This window comes from Talpa europaea (genome assembly GCF_964194135.1).
Source record: "Talpa europaea genome assembly, chromosome: 16".
In the NCBI taxonomy this organism is placed as follows: Eukaryota; Metazoa; Chordata; class Mammalia; order Eulipotyphla; family Talpidae; genus Talpa; species Talpa europaea.
In genome coordinates this window covers 20,546,524-20,565,475 of record NC_140084.1, presented here as the reverse complement: position 1 = coordinate 20,565,475, position 18,952 = coordinate 20,546,524, and the positions used below count along the sequence as shown (strand labels likewise).

The 18,952-nt window shown below is 57.2% G+C and overlaps 1 protein-coding gene across 1 annotated transcript; it reads left to right on the top strand.

The window, feature by feature from the left end:
- The first annotated feature begins 4,927 nt into the window (after positions 1–4,927).
- ZDHHC7 (zDHHC palmitoyltransferase 7) lies at positions 4,928–18,353 on the top strand. Its single transcript, XM_084256587.1, has 6 exons — positions 4,928–5,675; positions 11,039–11,163; positions 16,253–16,349; positions 16,701–16,782; positions 17,433–17,563; positions 18,112–18,353. The coding sequence occupies exons 1-6, from the start codon at positions 5,361–5,363 to the stop codon at positions 18,286–18,288; spliced, it is 927 nt and encodes a 308-aa protein (XP_084112713.1). The 5' UTR covers positions 4,928–5,360; the 3' UTR covers positions 18,289–18,353.
- Positions 18,354–18,952: the final 599 nt, after the last annotated feature.

Genomic DNA, 18,952 nt, shown 5'->3' with positions numbered 1-18,952 from the left:
AACTACCTAGGTCAGCTAATAGTCCTTGGCACATCCCTATCGCCAAGGCTACAGTATCAGGAGACTCCTCTATCTAGATGGCCTGCAGCTAGAGGCCAGTTGCTTCCCACTAATCAGTTGTTAGAACTTTTTGCTACCTAGAAACTCCTAGCGTAATCAACTTTATGATTCATGACAAGGCTTCCTTACGGAACTCCCATATAAGGAATGTTATGGCCAGCTCTGGGTTGCTTATCAGGCATGGCCTTGCACAATAATTATTTCCCATTGTCAAGTGGGCCAAGTTATTCAGTGTTTAATTTTTAAGCAAGTAATTCTCCGTGCCATGTATTTACAGTATTCTTACACGTACAACATTTTTTTGTCCAATGTATTTGCCGAGAAGTTTTTTCTTGTTATGACCAAGAACAAAAAACAAAGGGATGTTCAGTCTTCAGCCCCACGGTGTGAGGCCCTTTTCTTAGCTGCTTGCCAGCGTCTTACCTGGCTGGGGCAGGAAGGCCTCCTGCAGCAATTGTGGGTGCTGCTGCCTCTTGGGATCTTCAGGTCTTGTTTTCTTAGGTCAGATTAGTGGTTTTAGAGAGTCTGTGCCTGGGCACCCACCAGCCAGTGACATGGGGGCCCAGTGGGAGGTGTGCCTGGGAGCTGCTTCCCCTCAGGTGCCTCCTGCGCCTCTCCCGCCGGCACTCCCGCCTCTTGTTCTCCTTCTCTCTTTTCTATAAGTACTTTGCTATGGCTGGGGAACTGGTGTGGCCTCTGAGTGCAGGCTGGCCAGATGGGGTTGGGATTCCCCTCGGGGCTGTTTCTTGAGGGACTTTGACTCATAGACTTGCTTTTCAGAAGGGCTCAAATAGCAGATGGCATATTAGACACCTTGAAAGTACTGGTTTTCAGGATTATCATTTATTACTAATGAAAACATGGAGGAGCAGTGATTTCAGTCATTTCTGAATAACATAACTTTATGGATGAAAGATTATGTTGGTTATAGGTGGTGCAGAAATTAATCACACCCAAAGAATTATTGTGCACTTTTGTCATAGTCAGTAACTCTGCTGATGAGATCTTACCATCTTTCAGGCCCGTCACATTGGGCAGTATGCACCTTAAGATCCTGAAGAAGAGGCGCAAAACGTTCCAGTAATGCTTGGAAGTGACCTGTGAGGTAAGGGCGTGATTCTTCCTTAGTGCGTGACCAGTTTCTGTCTGTAGAGCTCTGAAAAGGAATTGCAAGCTCCACGGCCGCAGGCCTGTCCTCCTTTTCCGCTGTTGCCTTAGGCTTCTTACCAGCTGACCTGAAGGTGTGTATCTGGAAGAGCCTGTGAGCTACACTGATAAATTCTTAGCAAGATGAGGTGGGTGTGCAGCTGTAAGGGAAGTTTGTGCTGTTGCAACTGTCCCCCAAATAGTGGCATCTGCAGCACTGCCTTTGGTGTTCTGGGAAACAGCTTGGGTTCAGAAGGGGACACACAAGCCCATCCATTCGGCCATTAAAATAGAGAAACGACGATGTGACATGTTTTCCCATCGCTCCGTGCAGAGTGCTTTCAGCTGCTTCCCAGAAATGCTTCTGTGCGCATTCAAGCAGCAGCAACGGCAGGCTTTAGTGTAGTCAGCCGGCATGCACCCAGCCCTAACGCGCGTGTGCATGGCAGCATTGCCTCATGCGTGGCTGAGTGTTTGCTCCAGTGTGCCCAGTGTTTGCAGTCGGGTTCAGTGTGAAGGGAGGGTTTCTTCATTTCCTCCCCTCCTTTCCTGTTGCATGAGGAAAGCATAACTGCATGACTCAGCGGGACCATGTGCAGTTCAACACACATGGAGTGTGTCCGGCCTCCCCTGGCTGTGCTTTCCCGACCAACAGTAACTTCTGGATGTTTTCCTGTTGCCTTCCAGGGAGTGTTACAGGCTAAAACACACCACACGCTGCACCAGCATTCTAAGGGTCACTTTTAGGAGGGCTCACCTGCCAGGGCTATGTCGCTGTGGTCCTCCGGCACAGATAGACCTGCCCCACAGGCCGCCCCCGGGGGTGCTCTTGGGGCCTCACTCCCAAAGACCACACTGACCTGGCTCAGGTGCTCCGCATCTGTGCCTTCTGGAGACTCCTGGCTCCTGCTTCTAAGTAGAACCCAGACTGCACAGGCAGGGTGTTCTTACACAGAACTGGTCTTCACTGGACTTGGGGTCCAGCAAGCCAGTGCCCTCTTTTCACAGAAAACATTCTGTTTAAGAAGTAGCCATGGACAGTGGCTTGCGGAACTCCCATGGACATCACCGGGGGCTGTGACTGAGAGTGGGACCAACTTCTCATCTGCTTATAAATAAACTTGCCATGGGCCCAACAGCAGGCAGAAAGGACCCTTCCTGTGAGGGGCAGCTGGGAGGAAGGAGGAAAACACACAGCTGCTATCTCAGGGAGAACATGAGGCTTCACGGTAGGTGGAACTTAGGCTGTGACCTGATTGCTCAAGGAGGTGGAGAGATGCTTCCAGATCCTGCCAGTCCTGTGACAGAACCAGGCTTTACCCGTGGCGTAGACAGAACTGGTTTCCACCTTCATCTGCTCGCAGTCACACCCTTCAAACTACACATCAGAGACAGGAGAGATGCCTTTCAGGGTGGCTGACTTGAAAGAAGGAAGTTGTAGGCCTTGTACGATAAGTGGGAGTCTCCACAGGGAGGAGACTATGGAGCTGTTTGTAGGGAAGGCGGTGCAGCAAATGCCAGCTTCTTTCAGCTGTGTCAGGTCTGGCCAATTTCCTTTTATCTTTAGTTTCTTCTTTATTTCACGTAAAATGGTTTTAAACTTTTTTTTTTTTTTGCCTGACCGAGGAGCAGATTTTTTTTTACTGGCTGAGGGAACCGATGTCATTTCATCAGTGTGTTTATACTGAGAGAATTCTGCCAGGTTTTCATCTGCAAGTCCGTGCCCGCATTGCAGATTTCATTACCACGCACCGAGGGCCTGTAGGGAGAAGAGCAACGCCCAGAGTCGGCAGCGGGGCTGGTCTTCGCCTGCAGCCGCCTGAGCACACGCGTCCCGTCTCTTCTGTGCCTGGACGCCAGTCTCTTGCCCTGTGCTTGTCTGAAAGGCCCTGTGCTGGCCCGAGGAAGTGCTTAGGTCGTTTGATAAGATGCCCTGGGTGTCTTGTGCGAACTGAAAGCCAAATGAACTCTGTCTCCGTGTCTCCTTGCTCTTTATTTATCATGACTGTTACTGCCTCTGTCAAACACTGATAAGAGGAGGTCGTGCATTTAAAGCAACAGTCACCACAGTTCCTGGGAACAGTGCAAGCTTTTCTTCAGTTCCTCTGACCCGGTGTTCTCAGAGACCAGGCACTGCAGGAATTCTGGGAGAGGCAGCCAAAGACGGCTGACAAAGAATGGGTTAATAGGCGTGGACGACTTCTCAAAGATTAAAATCGAGAGGAAAGGCAATCGCCAAACAGGATAGAGTTGAACATAGAAAAACGGGAGCTGCTTGCTGCACGCTGCACGCTTGCATGCAGGCTGAAACTGTTGTAGAGCAACCCCGATACAAAACGGGGTGCCTGACTGTGGGTCCTCACCCGCGCGCTTAAAAGGACTTATCAATGCTCTACTGCAGGCACACGTGAAAGGTTAATAAAAGGTTTATTTACAAGGGAAGGGGAAATGAGGAAATGTACAGCTCTGGGAGAAAAGCGGGAGACAAAGTTTTAAATGAGTCCTACCCGATCCGCCGATCAGGAATCCCAAAATGGCGCTCTCAGTGTTGGCCGCCAGCCAGGAGCCGTGAAGCCGGGCGGCGAGCGATCGCGAGCCAGAGAGCCCAAGGCCCACGTGTTTGGTTTTTTATATCCAACCTGGCTGCCCAACTCCACCCTCAGGTCCCAGCCACCCTCCCTTGGTGGTGATGGGATTTGTCTTCCCCAATGTCCTGATGGTTTTAGTCTGGAGTGGGGGTGGAGTCCACAAAGCCTGTATGGGATTAACTCAGGACATCACTTCCCCCTAACAATTGGAGGTTCCCTGCCCCACCCAAGGGAGGGTGGAGCTGAGCAGAAAGAGGAGAAGCTGCAAAAGAGACTGAGGAAGGAAGGAAGCAGGATGGAGCCAGGAGACCTGGAGGAGGCGCATGGAGCCTAGAGACACGTGAAGAAACTGTGCTTGTCTTTTGGTGGTGGACTGGGTGACACAGATGTGGGTGAGACCCATGGGGAGGTGACAATGGCAGTTTTTATCTTGATGTTGATTTTGCTCTTTTCCTTCCGGGCTTGTCTGGTTGTTTCTGACCCTTTGCTGTGGGTCCCCACTGGAAGATGCTTTAGACTTGTGGCAGGCTTTGGGGCCTTGCTCTGGGCCAATCCCATTTGGATGGAGTTTTACCCACGAGGGGACGGGTAACTTTGGGTGCTTCATTTAGAAACTAGACTCTTTGCCTTACCTGTATTGTTTCCTAGTTGTATTAAAGTTCCTTCCCATTAAAGTCTCCTATGTTTTGTGTTGATGCGGCGGATGGCAGAACCCATGTAGAACAGGCAGGTTTGCGGGGTTTTGGGCTGCCCCTCTCCCTGTCCTATATCAAAACGAGGGCGCGATGCCAGTCCACTGAGGATAAACAGCACAGCCAAGTGAGGGCGCAACAGAGCAGAGGAGCACGCTTCCACCTCATGCCTTCCTTGCGCTGCTCATGAGGCTGAGCCGGCTTTGGCACAGAGAGCAGGCCCTGGTGAGGGGGTCGTGGACTGAGCTTCGCTCCCTCCCGCCCCCCTCCCGCCCCCCAAGGCATGCTCACTTGTTCTTTCCATTCTCCCAGGTCATTTGTGGCCCTGGCCACCTGTAGGTGACTCCAGGCTGAAACGGAAAGTCCCATGGGCTTACTGTGTCCTAGACAGTCAAGTAATCAAGGTGAAAGGTTTTAAAATTCAGATCTTAACTTGTTTAGTTTCCCTGCTGTCTGTGTTCAGACTATCTGAACACAGATCTGAAAAGGCCAAGGGAGGGCCTACCTGGTGGCGCAGCAGGTTGAGCACAGCGCTGTGAAGCTGTCCACGGCCTCTGCAGCGCAGGTTCAATTCCCAGCTGGCCAGGGAGATGCCCACATGGCATGGCAGACCTCTCCTGTCTCATCTGCTGCTCCCCTCAGCAGTGCTTTCGGTCCGTCTGCCTGTTCTGCTGTTCGGTCCGCTCTGTCTCTGGTGAATCCTCTCACTCTCCCGCGCCTCTGGCCTGTGCCCCAGCTCTTGTATAAATAAAATAAATCTTTAAAAAAAAAAAAAAAAGGCCAAGGACAGCAGTGGCCCCTGGTGGCTCATGGCAGGGGCATAAGCCAGCATCTCCTCAGCTCCCTCCCACCCCTCCAGGTGCCTCCGGGAACCATGCCGTCATCAGGACACCGTCTCCGCGATATTGAGCACCACCCTCTCCTGGCTGAAAATGACAACTGTGACTCTTCGTCCTCCTCTTCCTCTGAGGCCGACGTGGCGGACAGAGTGTGGTTTATTCGCGACGGCTGCGGCATGATCTGCGCAGTCATGACGTGGCTTCTGGTTGTCTATGCAGACTTCGTGGTGACATTTGTCATGCTGCTGCCTTCCAAAGACTTCTGGTACTCTGTGGTCAACGGAGTCATCTTTAACAGCCTAGCGGTGCTCGCCCTGTCATCCCACCTGAGAACCATGCTCACCGACCCCGTGAGTACTCGCCTCGCGCGTTCCTGCAGTGCCCTGGGGTTACTCCTTCCGGGACACAGGCTCCCGGCACTTCCGCATCTGACCTGGAGAAGGGAGAGCACTTAGGAGCGGTTCCTGGAGAGTAAGGAAGAATAGCGCCCATGGGCTGTCCGCTCAGCAGAGGGATCCCATCAGCCTTCTCCAGGAAGGTCTGTGCGCATAATCCCTCCTACTTTAAATGCTCTGGTTTCTCTGAAGCACGAACTAGAGCTCCAGAATACCCCTGCGCTTGGCTTCTCACTTGTCTCTTGATCCCAGGAAACTCATTGGGCTTCAGGTTCCATGTTCTCTCTCAGTTCTTTCCAGTTCCACGACTGCAGAGTTTCCTGTCTCTGCTCCGCCCTGGAGCAGACGTCTCCCCCTAGCTGGTAGCAGGGCTGTGAAGCAGGCTGAGGGCTGTGTCGGGTGTGGGTGGGGGCTTTGGAGGTAGCGCTTGCAAAGCGGAGGTCAGGTTCAGCACACAGGGAGCTGGGTGCAGGTGGCAGGCACAGGGAGGCACATGGGCTCACCTTTCAGCAGTGCCCATTCAGGTCCGTTCAGGTCAAGATTACAGATGGGCCCTCCCCTCCCCCGTACCCCAAAGCTGGCAGCGCCATGAGCTGCCCGTGCTCCTGCGGACCTGGAATCTGCTCGTCACTTTAAAGCCGTGTCTCTGAGGTTTTGAGGTTTTGCCGGGCAAACGGACGTCATGACCAGGCAGCGGATTACAGACTCACCCCGGAGCCAGGAGGTGCAGTGGGAGAGAAGGGGGCCTGCAGATCCAGGGCGTGGTTTCTCCAGCTAGGGGACCTGTGAGCAGGTGTGCATGGCCAGGTGTTAGGGGCCCCCAGGGGATTTCATTTGGGAAAAAGCTCATTGCAGAGAGTTAAAACAGTGGGTTTAAACCTTTGGTACTGGGCTTCTGGTGTGTAAATTAAAATCGGCTGAGTTCCTGTGGGATGCTAAGCTTTATCTGAAGAAAGTACACAAAGGTAATGTTATGGTAGAGAGAGATTTATCAATTAGATTAGGGCCCTGTGTGAGAATGAGCTGGTATCGATCAGTCTCAGCATGTGGTTGGACAATGACTTACTCGGCTTGTCGTGTCTGAGGTGATACCACAGGGGCTTTGCCTGGCCTTCTTCATGCTGTCACCTCGTTTGCCAGGCACAAGGCTTAGGCTGTGCTCAGAGACTGTCACAGGGCCCTGTTTGTCTCCCTTACACAGCAGTGCCTCCCTCCAGGAACCAGACCCTGTCCTGACCCCTGATACCTCCTTCCCCTCTCTTCTGTGTGAGAAGCATCACACATCAGGACCACCCGTCTCTATTTGAATATTTATATAGGCAGAGCCTTTTTGATGCCCCCCACCTGCCTGCATGTAGAACCCAGGCCAAGGCCTCCTTGGCAGGCCTTTTGGTGACGGGATCACATCCGTGCCAAGTGCCCTGAAGTGGGCATGTGTGATGGGACCATACGAGACCGCTGTCTTTGGGTTGAGTACAGGCATCCCTGCCCCTCCTCTGTTGAAAGGCCTCAGCACTGCAGGAAGCCCCAAGAGCTCAGGGCAAGTTGGGGGCTTGTGCCGCCCAATGCCTCTGTTCCCACTGTGCTGCTGGGATCACTACTGAGAGTGCCGGAGCAGGCATTGTGAGGTATGGGGGTTCCAGGGTGCAGGAGGAGTGGGGATCTTGGAGAGCAGTATGTTTCATTGAAACTTAATTCGCCTATTACGACACTCATGATTTAAGACGTGCAGTCGGGAGCTCCGCGTCCTCTTGAGTTGTGCCACCATCCCCCTGCACCCCTTCGCCATCACTGCCCACTCTCCCCATTACTCCTGGTCCCTGGCAGCCATGAATCTGCCTTCTATGGGTTTGCCTCCTCTGGGCAGCTCATGTAGATGGAGTCCCATGATCTTAGACCTTTGATGTCACTGACTCAGCAGGAGGTTTGCGGGGAGCCTTTCCTCCACAGCAGGGTGCGCGCTCTGCGCCTTAATGTCCCGGGCCACAACTTGGCATCCCATTGTGTGGGTAAGTTACCTTTTGTTTTGAGCCATGTCAGTTGATGGACATTTGGGCTGTTTTTTGGCGATTGTGGACAATGCTGCATGAATACTCTGTGTGCGCGTGCGCGTACGTGCACACACATGTACCTACATTTCATCTCTGGGTGTATGCCTGGGAGTGAATTACTGGCCATGTGGTCGCTCTGGCTAACTTCTTGAGGAACTTAGGAGTGTTTTCCACAGAGGCTGCTCCCTCTCATTCCCACCAGCAGCGCCTGGGGGTCCAGTTTGTGTTGTGGCTTGTCGTTTTGGTTATAGCCACCGCCTCGTGGGTGTGGACCGCTGGCTCGCTGTGGTTGGGGTTGGCCTCTTTCCACTTGCTTGCCGGCTGTTTGCATGTCTTGGAGAACTGTCTGACCAAGTCTATTGTCCAGATGTCAGTGTGTCAGGAAGGCCAGTTACCAGGATTCTGCTGGCAAGATTCTGAAGCCAGCAGGGACCTGAGGAACCCAGGGCGAGGATTCCCCTGGCAGACGGTGGAGTGGGAGGAAGTAGCTGTAGAAGAATAGGCTGAGGGGGCACTGGTCCAGTTTCTCCGTCCCCTAAGGCCTTCTGTCCTTCTATGCATATGTGAAATGGAGGTGAAGAAGGGCGCCCCCACAGACCAGACCAGATAGGAAGGTAAAATTCAGGCCCACATGCTGGAGGAGACACTGGCCCAGCAGAGTCAGGCGTCCTCTCCTGCCTGAACCAGAGTCGTTACACCCACTGGGACTTCCTGTCCTCCTAAAGTCATGGGGCCAGTCCATCTTTGCAGGATCGGCTGGGGTTTGTGTTGCCACTCGAGAAACAGCCTTGGTCCTTTGAGGAGCAAGAAGGAAGATGGAGTTTCTGACGTGATGGATCAGAGAGCTAATAATGAGCCAGTGGCCCCCGCTGCTGGAAGCCAAGACTTCAGCCCATCTTAATATTGTGAAAGGACACGGAATGAATGGGAAAAACCCTCCCCCCCCATACCCCAAGAGTACCCACGTCCTAAACCCCATTCTGCACAGCGTCTCTCAGCAACACTTGCCTCTGCCTGACAAAGGGAGACCTGTGTGTGGCGGAGGGCCCCATTCCAGGCCCCCTGCCAGAGCATTCCTTCATCGCAGCAACTCGAAGAGGTGGGCATACTCCACGTGAGCAGTGAGGCCAGCCTTGTGGGAGACAAAGCTGGCATTTCAGCAAGAGTTGTCTGCCTCAAAGCCCCTGCTGTTGTGCTGGCTTCTTAGTTTTCTATCCACTGGAGCCCTGTCACCCCACCCCCACTGTCAGCCACTCCCTCACCTGCTTCCGCTCTCCTGACATACTTGGGCATCAGCTCATCGCGTTTCCTAGGAAATCTGTGTGTGTGTCTGGGAAAGCAGGGGCTCTTCCTTAGAAAAGCAGCTTGTGGGGAGCAGTGCCGGCCGATGCCTTCATAGCGGTGTGTTCCAGGTCTCCATCCTTCTCCATTCTTCTTTCCTTGGGAGGAAGGTTGGCCACACAAGGGCCGTGCTACCGCAAGGGTTCGTACAAGGGTCCCACCTTGTGATTGGCTGAGGTAGCTCATTTATTTCACTCTTTGGGTCATTTTTTTGGGGTATTTTAATTGAAGGAACCCGTCCTATCCAGTGATCTGTAACTTTCACCCTACTCTGGAGTTTCGCCTCACTTCCCTGTGTTTCCACTTTTAACTCCTCTTTGGTTTGGTCTCGGGAATTCCGCAGGCGTTCAGGGAGTTGGGGGTGGAGGGCGTCAAGATTGGAGGCTACAGGGGGAAAGAAAGAAAACAGGCTTTGCAGAGCCTGACTGCCCCCGACCCGGGCCGTGGCCAGAGCGCGTCCCCGTGGGGCAGCGCGGGCGGCGTGGCAGGTGAGCGGCAGGCCGGAGTCCTTTGCTCACGATGTGCAGTCCGGGTGGTTTGGGGCGGGGAGGTGGAGCCTGGTGCCCAGATCAGCCCTGCAACGCGTGGGAGGTTTCAGGAAACACATGTCCTGAAATGGTGCCTCCACGGCCGGGACAGCGGGTTTTGGGGAAGCGGGGTCCCGGGCCCAGCACGCACGCGGCAGTCCTCCCTGTGGCCGCCGGGCCGAGCGTCTGGTCTGCGAGAGCTCCCTGGGAAGTGAGGTTCAGACAGCCCCTACCCTGCACCCCCTGGGGACTCTGCAGTGCCTCTCTCCTGCATGCACACGCTGGGAGGTGTCTGAGACGCAGGGGGTGTGTGTGTGGGGGGTTGGCTTCCAGGAGTGTGTGGCGTCGCATTGTTTGTTTTTATTGGCGAAAAGTCTGTGTGACTCATGGAAATGAACGGGGGGGGGGGGGGGGGGGTTTAAACCCGGCCCATTTCCTCTTACTGTGGAATGGGAGTCCTTGACCTGCTCCTCGGAGCATGTGGCCGCATTTTTTTCAGAAATCCTAACCGTGCTGAGACTCCCGGACATAGTGGGGAAAATTTCATCCAACCGCGGTGTGTGAATTGTTTTATAAAGGAGCTTAACCTTTAACTTCCCCCACCGCCGAGGGCTGGCTTGGCCACACAGCTTCTGATCTTAGGGCAAAATGACGCGTGCGTGGAGGGTGGGGGTGGGGGGTGGAGGAGGCGGGAGGCGTGGACCTGGGTGCCTGGCAGTGGCTGCCCCGGCTCCACCTGGTGGCACCGCGCCACGTCTCCGGGCCTCTCACGGTCTCTGTGCTGCCGGTCCTGGGGCTCCTTCCCCAGAGACGTGTGTCTGTGTGAGGTACAGGCGCCGTGGGGCTGGGAGACCCCGTGTGGCCCTTGTTCCCAACCCTCAGCCACCCCCACCCCCAAGCCCCGCTTCCTCCCCCACCCCCCTTTTCTCCCCCAGCTCCTCTAGCTGTCAGGGCGCAAGCAGACGTGGGGGGAGCCCTCGCCCAGGCCTGTGTGTGTGTGGTGACGCGGCACAGAGGCGGCATGTGACTGCACCAGAAGACCGAGTGCCTCTGAGTTTTGTTCCTTGTGCCCCAGTCGTGGCTTACGGGAGACTGGACAGTGCCTCCTGGTGAGCCCCAGTGTTGCAGGCGTGGGGTGTCAGCAGACAGCCCCTTGAGGGAGAAGGCCCTGCTCCCTGGAGTGCCACAGCGCCCTCTGCTGGCGCCGCCTTCAGCAGGCGGGTCTCGGACACAGCCGCTGGCGCAGGGCCAGGTTTCTGCTCAGTTTCGTGGCAGGGACGCCCTCCCGGGCCCGCCTGAGAACTCCAGCTCCTTCCACCACCACCACAGCCCTGTACGTTAGTTTATAACGAATGACGGCTGAGGCGGATTCTGACCTTTATCCTTCTGCTAAACACAGGGCGCGGTACCCAAAGGCAACGCGACGAAAGAGTACATGGAGAGTCTCCAGCTCAAGCCCGGGGAGGTGATCTACAAGTGCCCCAAGTGCTGCTGCGTCAAGCCCGAGCGCGCCCACCACTGCAGGTACCGGGGCCGCACGAGCACATCCACACAGTGCACCCACCCCTGGAGGTACCAAGGCTCTCCCCAGTACCCCAGTCTAGCCCGCCCACACTGAGGACTGGGGCTCCCTCCTAGTCCCCAATCAGCCAGCCATTTCTGTGGGTACTGGGGCTCTCCCTGATAATCCCCCCCCTACCCAGTACACCCACTACAGGGTACCAGGGCTCCTGAGTCCCCACCCCATCTCTGCGGGTAGTAGGGCTCTCCTCAGTCCCCCCCCCATCTCTGCAAGTACAGGGCTCCCCCCAGTAACAACCCACCACAACTGCCTCTGCAGGTGCAGGGTCTTCCTGGTGTTCCCACTCAGGGCACCCACCACTGGGGTGCCACCCTGCACAGCACGCCCATGGCTGGGGGCGGGGGTGCTGCCTTCATCACCCAGCACAACTACTCTGCAGGTACCAGGCCATCCCCACCTGTTGCATCCACCACTGCAGGAACTGGAGCTCCCCCCAGGTCCCACTCACACCACCGTGGATACTGGGGCTCCCTGCAGTCCCCAAACCCAGCATATCCATCTCTGTAGGTCCCTGGCTTCCCATGGTTGCTGGACACGATAGCTCTGTGGACAGCAGGGCCCTTCCCGTCACCCAGCTCCGCTCCCCACCTCTGCAGGTACTGGGTCTCTCCCCCCAGAACATCCCCAAGCCTCACACCTCTACAGGAACCAGAGCCCTCCCCAGTGCTCAGCTTCCTTCCCCAACCACTGCATGTTCTGGAGCTCGCCCTAGTCACCCACCCGGCACACCCACCTCTAGGTACTGGGGTTCGTTCAAGTTGCCCCATTCAGCGCAGACACCTCTGCAGCTACTGGGCCTCTCCGCCAACCAGTGCAGCTTGTCCACCGTACGTGTCCCGGGACGTTCCTTAGTATCTGCAACAGAGCATCCCCCACTGTAGGAGCTGGGGGCCCACATACAATACACCCACCTCAGCAGGTACCAGGGCACCCCACCCAGTCCTTTACCCACACCCCCATCCTAGTCCCCAGTCAACTCGTCACTCTAGGCTCGAACTCCACCTAAAACCTTGCGTCCCTCACCCACTCCTCAGTATATATGCCCTGTGCACCCCCCACTGTAGCACTAGGGCTCCCCGACAGTATCTGCACACAGCATCCCCATCGCTGCAGGTTCCGGGGTGCTACCAAGCACCAAACCAGCACACACACTGCTGCAGCTAAGGGGCTCTTCATAGACCACACCCAGGACAGAGCTAATTATGGAGGTTCTCACCCAGCAAAACTACCTACTTTGTAGTGTGGCCTCCCTCTCCTTCCACCAACTCCCCAAGGTGCTGGAGGTACTCTGACTTTCCCCAGTATCCCCATAACTCAAAACTCCCCTCCTCTGCAAATAGTAGGGCTCCACCATAGTCCCCGCTCAGCACACACCTCTGCAGTTACAGGCGCTCCCCCTCAGACTGTCCGCATGGACCAGGGCTCTCCCTAGTGCACACACCCAGCTCACCTACCGTGCAGGTGCCAGCACAGGCCACAGCAGCCACAGCAGGCACGCTCCCCACCGTAGCTCCCCACCTCAGCAGGTAGTTGGGCTCCCCTCTAGCCCCCACCTAGCACACCTACCTTTTTGGTACCTGGCCTCTCATGTCTGCCAGGGCTCTCCCCAGTGCGGGCACCCACCACGGCAGGTACTAGGACTCCCCCATTCTCCGCACACAACACACCCACCGCTGTAGTTTCCAGGGCTCCCTTCTAGTAACCTAGCGCACCCCGCCGCTGCAGGTACTGGCTTCCGCAGAGCGCTCCCACCGCTGCAGGGGCCAGGCAGGTCCCGGCAGTGGGTATGCTGGGTGCCTCGCCATAGTGTGGGTCTCCCCACACTAAGGGGCCGCGGCTCCCTCCCGGTCACTGAGTGCACTGTCCCCTACATGTACTGGGGTGCGCCATAGTCCCCTCCCAGAACACAAGCACTGTAGGTGCCGGCGTTCTTCTAGTCACCCAGTAAAACTACATTTGCAGGAACCTGGCCTTCCTGTCCTTCCCTCACTCAGCTCACCCAATCTGCAGGTACTGGGGCATTGCCCCCCCCTTTCCAGTCAGCACACACACCCCGCAGGAACTTAGGTTCCCCACTACATGCTCCACCCAGAGCTCCCACCTGCACGTGTGCCAGGGCTGCCCCAGTACACATAGCTGCTGCCCCTGTCTCTGCAGGTCCCAGGGCTCCTCCCAAGTCCTTCCACCCAGTACTGGGGCGCCACCATAGACACCCCCCCCAGAACACACAGCCCAGAGATGCGGTGTTCTTCTAGTCACCTCGCAAACTGTCTTCTGCAGGGACCCGGCCCCCCTCTCCTTTCCGCACTCAGTCACCCATTCTGAAGGTCCTGGGCTCTCCCTTCCCCAGCCGGCGCTCCCACCTCCGCAGACAGCGGTAGGTGCCCGGGTGGAAGGACTGGAGGGGGCCCCGGAACCTGCGGAGATGAGCGAGCTGGGTTGGAGACCACACAACGTGTACCGGTACTGGGGCTCCCCTCCAGCCCTTCCCCCCAGAGCACACAGCCTGCGGGTACCGGGGCATCCCCCAGCACTGCAGCCCAGCTGAACCGCCTCTGCAGCAGTGAGGCTCCCCCGAGCCCCTGCACCTACCGCGACTCTTCCCCAGTTCCCGCCCCAGCTCAGCCACCATGCACAGCACCCACAACAGGTGCGCTCGTCTCCATAGGGTCTGGGGCTCCCCACTTGTCCCCACCCGTAACCCACCTCTGCAGCTGCCGCGACACCTCCCTAGTCCTGTCCCTAGAGCGCGGCCTCTCCGGTATTGGAGCAGCACCGTGTGCCCCAGCCGGCTCACCCGCCTCTGCAGGTACCGGGGCCCCCTCCGGTCCCTCTACCCGGGGCACCTACCACTGTCTGCAGATAGGGGGGCTCTGTGTAGTTAACATACCTACCCCTGCAGGTGCCAGGGCTGTTCTCAGTACCCCCAGTCAGTACACTCGTCAGTGTAGGTTCTGGGGTTCCCCACTAGTTCCCGGCCAGTCACCCACCTCTGCAGTTGATTGGCTCCCACCCTCCCCAACACAGCACACCTGCCTTTGCAGGTACAGGGGCTCCTCTGCCCAACCAGCACTCCCACCTTCACATCCACCTGGACCCAACCCAGTACACTCAGCCCCATAGGTGCTAGGACTTCCCCACAATATCCCAACACAACACCCCATCTCTGCAGGTCCCGGGCCCCCCTCTAGTAACCCAGTGCTCTCACCACTGTGGGTACCGCTGCAGGCGGCATGTGCAGAGCAGTCAACTGGCACAGGGACACCTGCAGGCCCCAGGGCTGCACCACAGCCCCCACCCAGAGCACACAGCCCTGTAGAAACCAGGGTGCTCCTGGCCCTGGGCACCCAGCCTCCCTTCCTTCCTGTGCTCAGCTCCCCCCGTTTGCAGGGCCTGGGCCTCTCCAGTTGTTCCGGCCAGCACACAGTTACCGCAGAGCCCCTGCCTCCAAGTCTTTCCACCCAGAGCTACCCCACAGCAGGTTCTCGGGTTCTCCCTACCACCCCCACAGGACTGGTCTTCGCTTTAGTCCCCCTGCCCTGTGTTTGCCCCCCCCCCCCATTGCAGGTACCGCACCTCCTCCCTCGAGCATGTCGCCCCACCGGTGCCCTTTCAGTGTCTTCAGGGGATTGGGAAGTGGCAGGGCTGGGTTGTGTTTGCAGGGGTTGTGGGAAAGAGCTAGTTTTGGGGACTAGTGCCTGCTCAGGGCTGAGGTGTTGCTTGGCGTCTGGGAACCACACAGCCTTCGGGGTCCCTTACTCCCAGAGGGAGTAGCCAGATAAACAGGATGGGGCGCTTGCCTCCCACGGCGCCTGCAGTGCTCAGAATTTCCTGGCTGTGGGCTGTGTGGAGTCCGTGGGGACTCTTCCCTGCCCCCGCCAAGTGCTGGGTGTCACGCCCCTGCTCTGGGAGGGCTGCAGGGTGCGTTGCATGTGCTCCTGGCACCAGGCTGTAGCGCTCCGAGGAGCCAAAGCCGTCCCGGTTGCCTAGGGCTTGTCTGTTCGCCTCTCTGCTCAGCGGGATCAGCACTCCCCGGGAGTGGGCCACGCGGGCCTGCCGCGCTGGGGGTTCTGGCTGCCGTAGTCTTAAGGTGCTCTGCTCACACCGGCTCTGCCACACGGTGACTTCTCGTGGGCTGTGCTGGACCAGGACGGGCGGTGGGCACCAGTGTGCTGGGGGAGAGAGGAGGGCGCTGATGTGCTCTCAGGCACAGTGACGGTGTCCACACGGCTCAGCCAGGCCGATCTTTATAAAGGTGAACCAGACAGACAGACAGCAGACAGACGAGGGGCTGCCACTCTAAGGTGCTGGGGCGGCTTACCTTTCAGGGGACTGTCTCCCGCTGTGCATACACATTCGGCCTCAGAGTCGTGCGTTTACCGGGGTGCTCTTCTGGAAGATGTATGTTATACTTGGAGAAATCTGCTTTTAAAAAATGAGGACGCTTTAGAAGTTAGAGGATTGAACAGGTGCAAAACCTACGCAGAGAAACTGAGTCAGAACTGGAGGTGACACCGCCAACAGCCCTCCCACGTGGGGGCTTGACTTCAAAGAGTGTGAGCTGTTTCAAGGATGACTCCTAGCAAATCACTTCAAGTCTGACATTTGGAATATGCTGGGCAAAAGCAAAGTGCGGCTGGAAAGTGACCTTGTGCAGGGATCCCGGGCGTGCGCTTCAATGCTGGTGACAGGAAGGGGCAGAGACAGGAATGTGTCTTTCCCTGAAGGTGAAAGTTCAGTTTTTGTTTTTTTTTTATTGAAATGGACTAAAGCTTGTAACGCTGGGACTCGCACAGACGAGCTTGTGTGGTCCCCAGCGGGGGCGGGAGGCGCCTCCGAGGAGGCTGGTAACTTGCAGGTGTGTTTTGCTGGAGAAGACGAGACGCGCTCACAGTGGCCCGGCGCCGGCACGCGCGTCCTCGCGGGTTTCTCATGTGACCTGCCAGAGCGCGCGCCTTGTTCTCTGGCTTTGACTCGGGTGTGCTCCTCTCCTCCGGCGGGAGGGCTGACGCTCGGGCTGCTCCTTTTCAGTATTTGCAAACGATGTATTCGGAAGATGGACCATCACTGCCCATGGGTGAACAACTGTGTCGGCGAGAAGAACCAGAGGTTTTTTGTGCTCTTCACGGTGAGTAGGCGTGTGCGGGGGGACTTAGGGAGTTCAGGGTTTGCCCCTCGGAAGCTGCCCCTGGGCAGCCGACTTACTCTGCCGCCAGCCCGGTGTCCCCGCCCCCACCAGGGGCTCAGGCGCCGATACCACGTGGCTCGGCTGGAGCTCGTGCCCCCATAAACGTGTTGCTCTCGGGGCCTTTGAGTCCCAGTGTCACAGGATCTTGCTCCAGCGCCCTAGCACCTCCTTCCCCGCTGTGTGTCCTTCCATAAAGCGGTGCCGCCCGGCCCGTGTGGCGCTGGGGGGGGCAGCACACAGCGCTCGCGCCCTCCACCCCTCGCCTGCGCTGAGCCTCTTCCCCGCTTGCAGATGTACATCGCGCTGTCCTCCGTGCACGCGCTGGTCCTCTGTGCGCTGCAGTTCGTCTCCTGTGTCCGCGGGCAGTGGACTGGTAAGTGCTGGCGGCGGGCGCCCTCCCGTGCGCGCTGTGCGGGGGGAGAGGAGAATTCACTTTCCAGTTTTTAAGGAAATTCTCACTCTTTAGAAATTGTTCTAGGGAAAAATACAGGCAAGTGTTCACAGCGCCATTCTGCGAGCTTCGTGACGCCGTGTGTGTACGTGCTCTTCCTTCCTCGTTTCTACTCTGTCCTTCATTTGTGCTTTGCACATTTTTGAGGTCAGGTGGAAGTTAGTGTTGTAACCACCAGACCTTGTTTGCTAATTAGCTAAACCTCATTCCAGGTTACTGTTTCTCCACTTCCTGTGGGTAAGCCCCAGCAGGTGAGGGAGAGGCCGGCCCCACCTGGCCAGACAGCTCAGGGGCGGTGGGGCTGGCCCGAATGGCCCTCGCCCCACACCCTCTCCTGACTGCGGCTGCGTCTCAGTAGTTCTAACCCACAAGCGTGGGCTCAGTGGGGACCTGGCGGCGGGGGAGGGGCGCAGCACAGAACCTTTCAGACTGCTCAGCAGGAGCTTCCGTGTGTTTCTGCTCAGAAGGGCCGGCCTCCTGCCCGTGGGTGACAGTGACTGTGCCTCGTCCTGAGCTCGGCCTGCGGTGTGCATAGGCCCTGGTGCCCCCCAACCGCTCCTCTCTGTTCACAGAGTGCAGTGACTTCTCGCCTCCCATCACCGTGATCCTGCTGATCTTCCTGTGCCTTGAGGGGCTCCTGTTTTTCACGTTCACTGCAGTCATGTTTGGCACGCAGATCCACTCCATCTGCAACGATGAGACGGTACGCGCGGCCCTCGGCTCCTTTGTGCTCACTATGGGCCCGAGCTCGTGTCTGTAAGAAGTGGGGTGTCGAGAGAGGTGCATGTGTGCTTGCTCAGGGGAAGAACTCTGATAAGTGCTCTGGGTGTCGTTCCCTCTCCCTGCAGGGCATGTTCAGGGGGTTTGATTTACGGGGCGCAGGGCCAGGCAGATAGGTAGGCTCGCCCCCCAGCTTCCAGGACCAGGGCAGGGACTCCCCACTTCCACACCCTTGCACTGAAGTTCCGGAGCAGGCACTTGCTAAGTGTTTGTGATAAACGAAGACAGGCTGCCCCTGCCCCGCACGCCGTGGCGGCCACTGCCCAGCTGGTAACATGGGCCTTTGCTCAGGGTGGCTGTGGGGTGGCACCAGGAAGGAGGGTCTGTTTCGCTGAGCACCGAGCCCACATTCCCCTGGAACCCCTGATTCTGAAACAAATGGGGGCCCCAGAGTGTGGTGGGAACCGTGGCCTCACCTGTTTCTGTCAGGAGCTCACCGCGGTGCCATCGCCACTTGCTTTCTGCTCCCAGGAGATCGAGAGACTCAAGAGTGAGAAGCCGACGTGGGAGCGGAGGCTTCGATGGGAAGGGATGAAGTCTGTCTTTGGAGGACCCCCCTCACTCCTCTGGATGAACCCCTTTGTTGGCTTCCGATTTAGGCGACTGCAATCGAGACCCAGAAGAGGAGGCCCAGAGTTCTCCATTTGAGGCCCCTCTCATCACGCTGGAACCTGTGAACAGACTGTTATTTATTGGGGTCTGAAAGGGCACCCACAGCTCTTCTGTGACCTCAGGGCGGCGGGACCTGCGCACACCAGCTGCTTGCCCAGGCAGAGAGCCTGTCTCTGCAGCCAGGGTGCGGCTTTCCCAGACTAGCAACTGGCCGACGCTCTCACAGGCTTCCCTGCGCGCGGAGAGAACGTGGCCACCGGAGAAGCCAAGTGTCATCGTCCCACATGCTTGGGATTTTTCTTAAGAACACTCTGCATTTTCTGAGGCGCTGTGTGGGATATTGCAGGGTTATTAAAATCCTGTGTACTGAGCTGCTGTTTTTAATCATGAAGGGGGAAAAAAAGTCAATCCAGTGAATGCGAATCCTGGCCTCGTGGTCTCGGGGCCTCCTGCTGACCTGTGAGCATCAGCGCCCTCTCCAGCCACGAGGGCCGTTTACACACGGGCACATCTGGGTCTCCGTCGCTCTGACCCTCGCACTGAATGAGCGGAGACCTGCGCCCTGAGCAGGAGGCGGCTCCCGGGACGCGCCCCTGCGGGAAGTGCTCCAGCCCTGTGGGCTTGGCCGCGCGCCCGTGTCCGCAGTCGGCAGTGTTTAAGCGACGTGACATTTCATGGCTGCGTGCAGCCAACAAGCTAT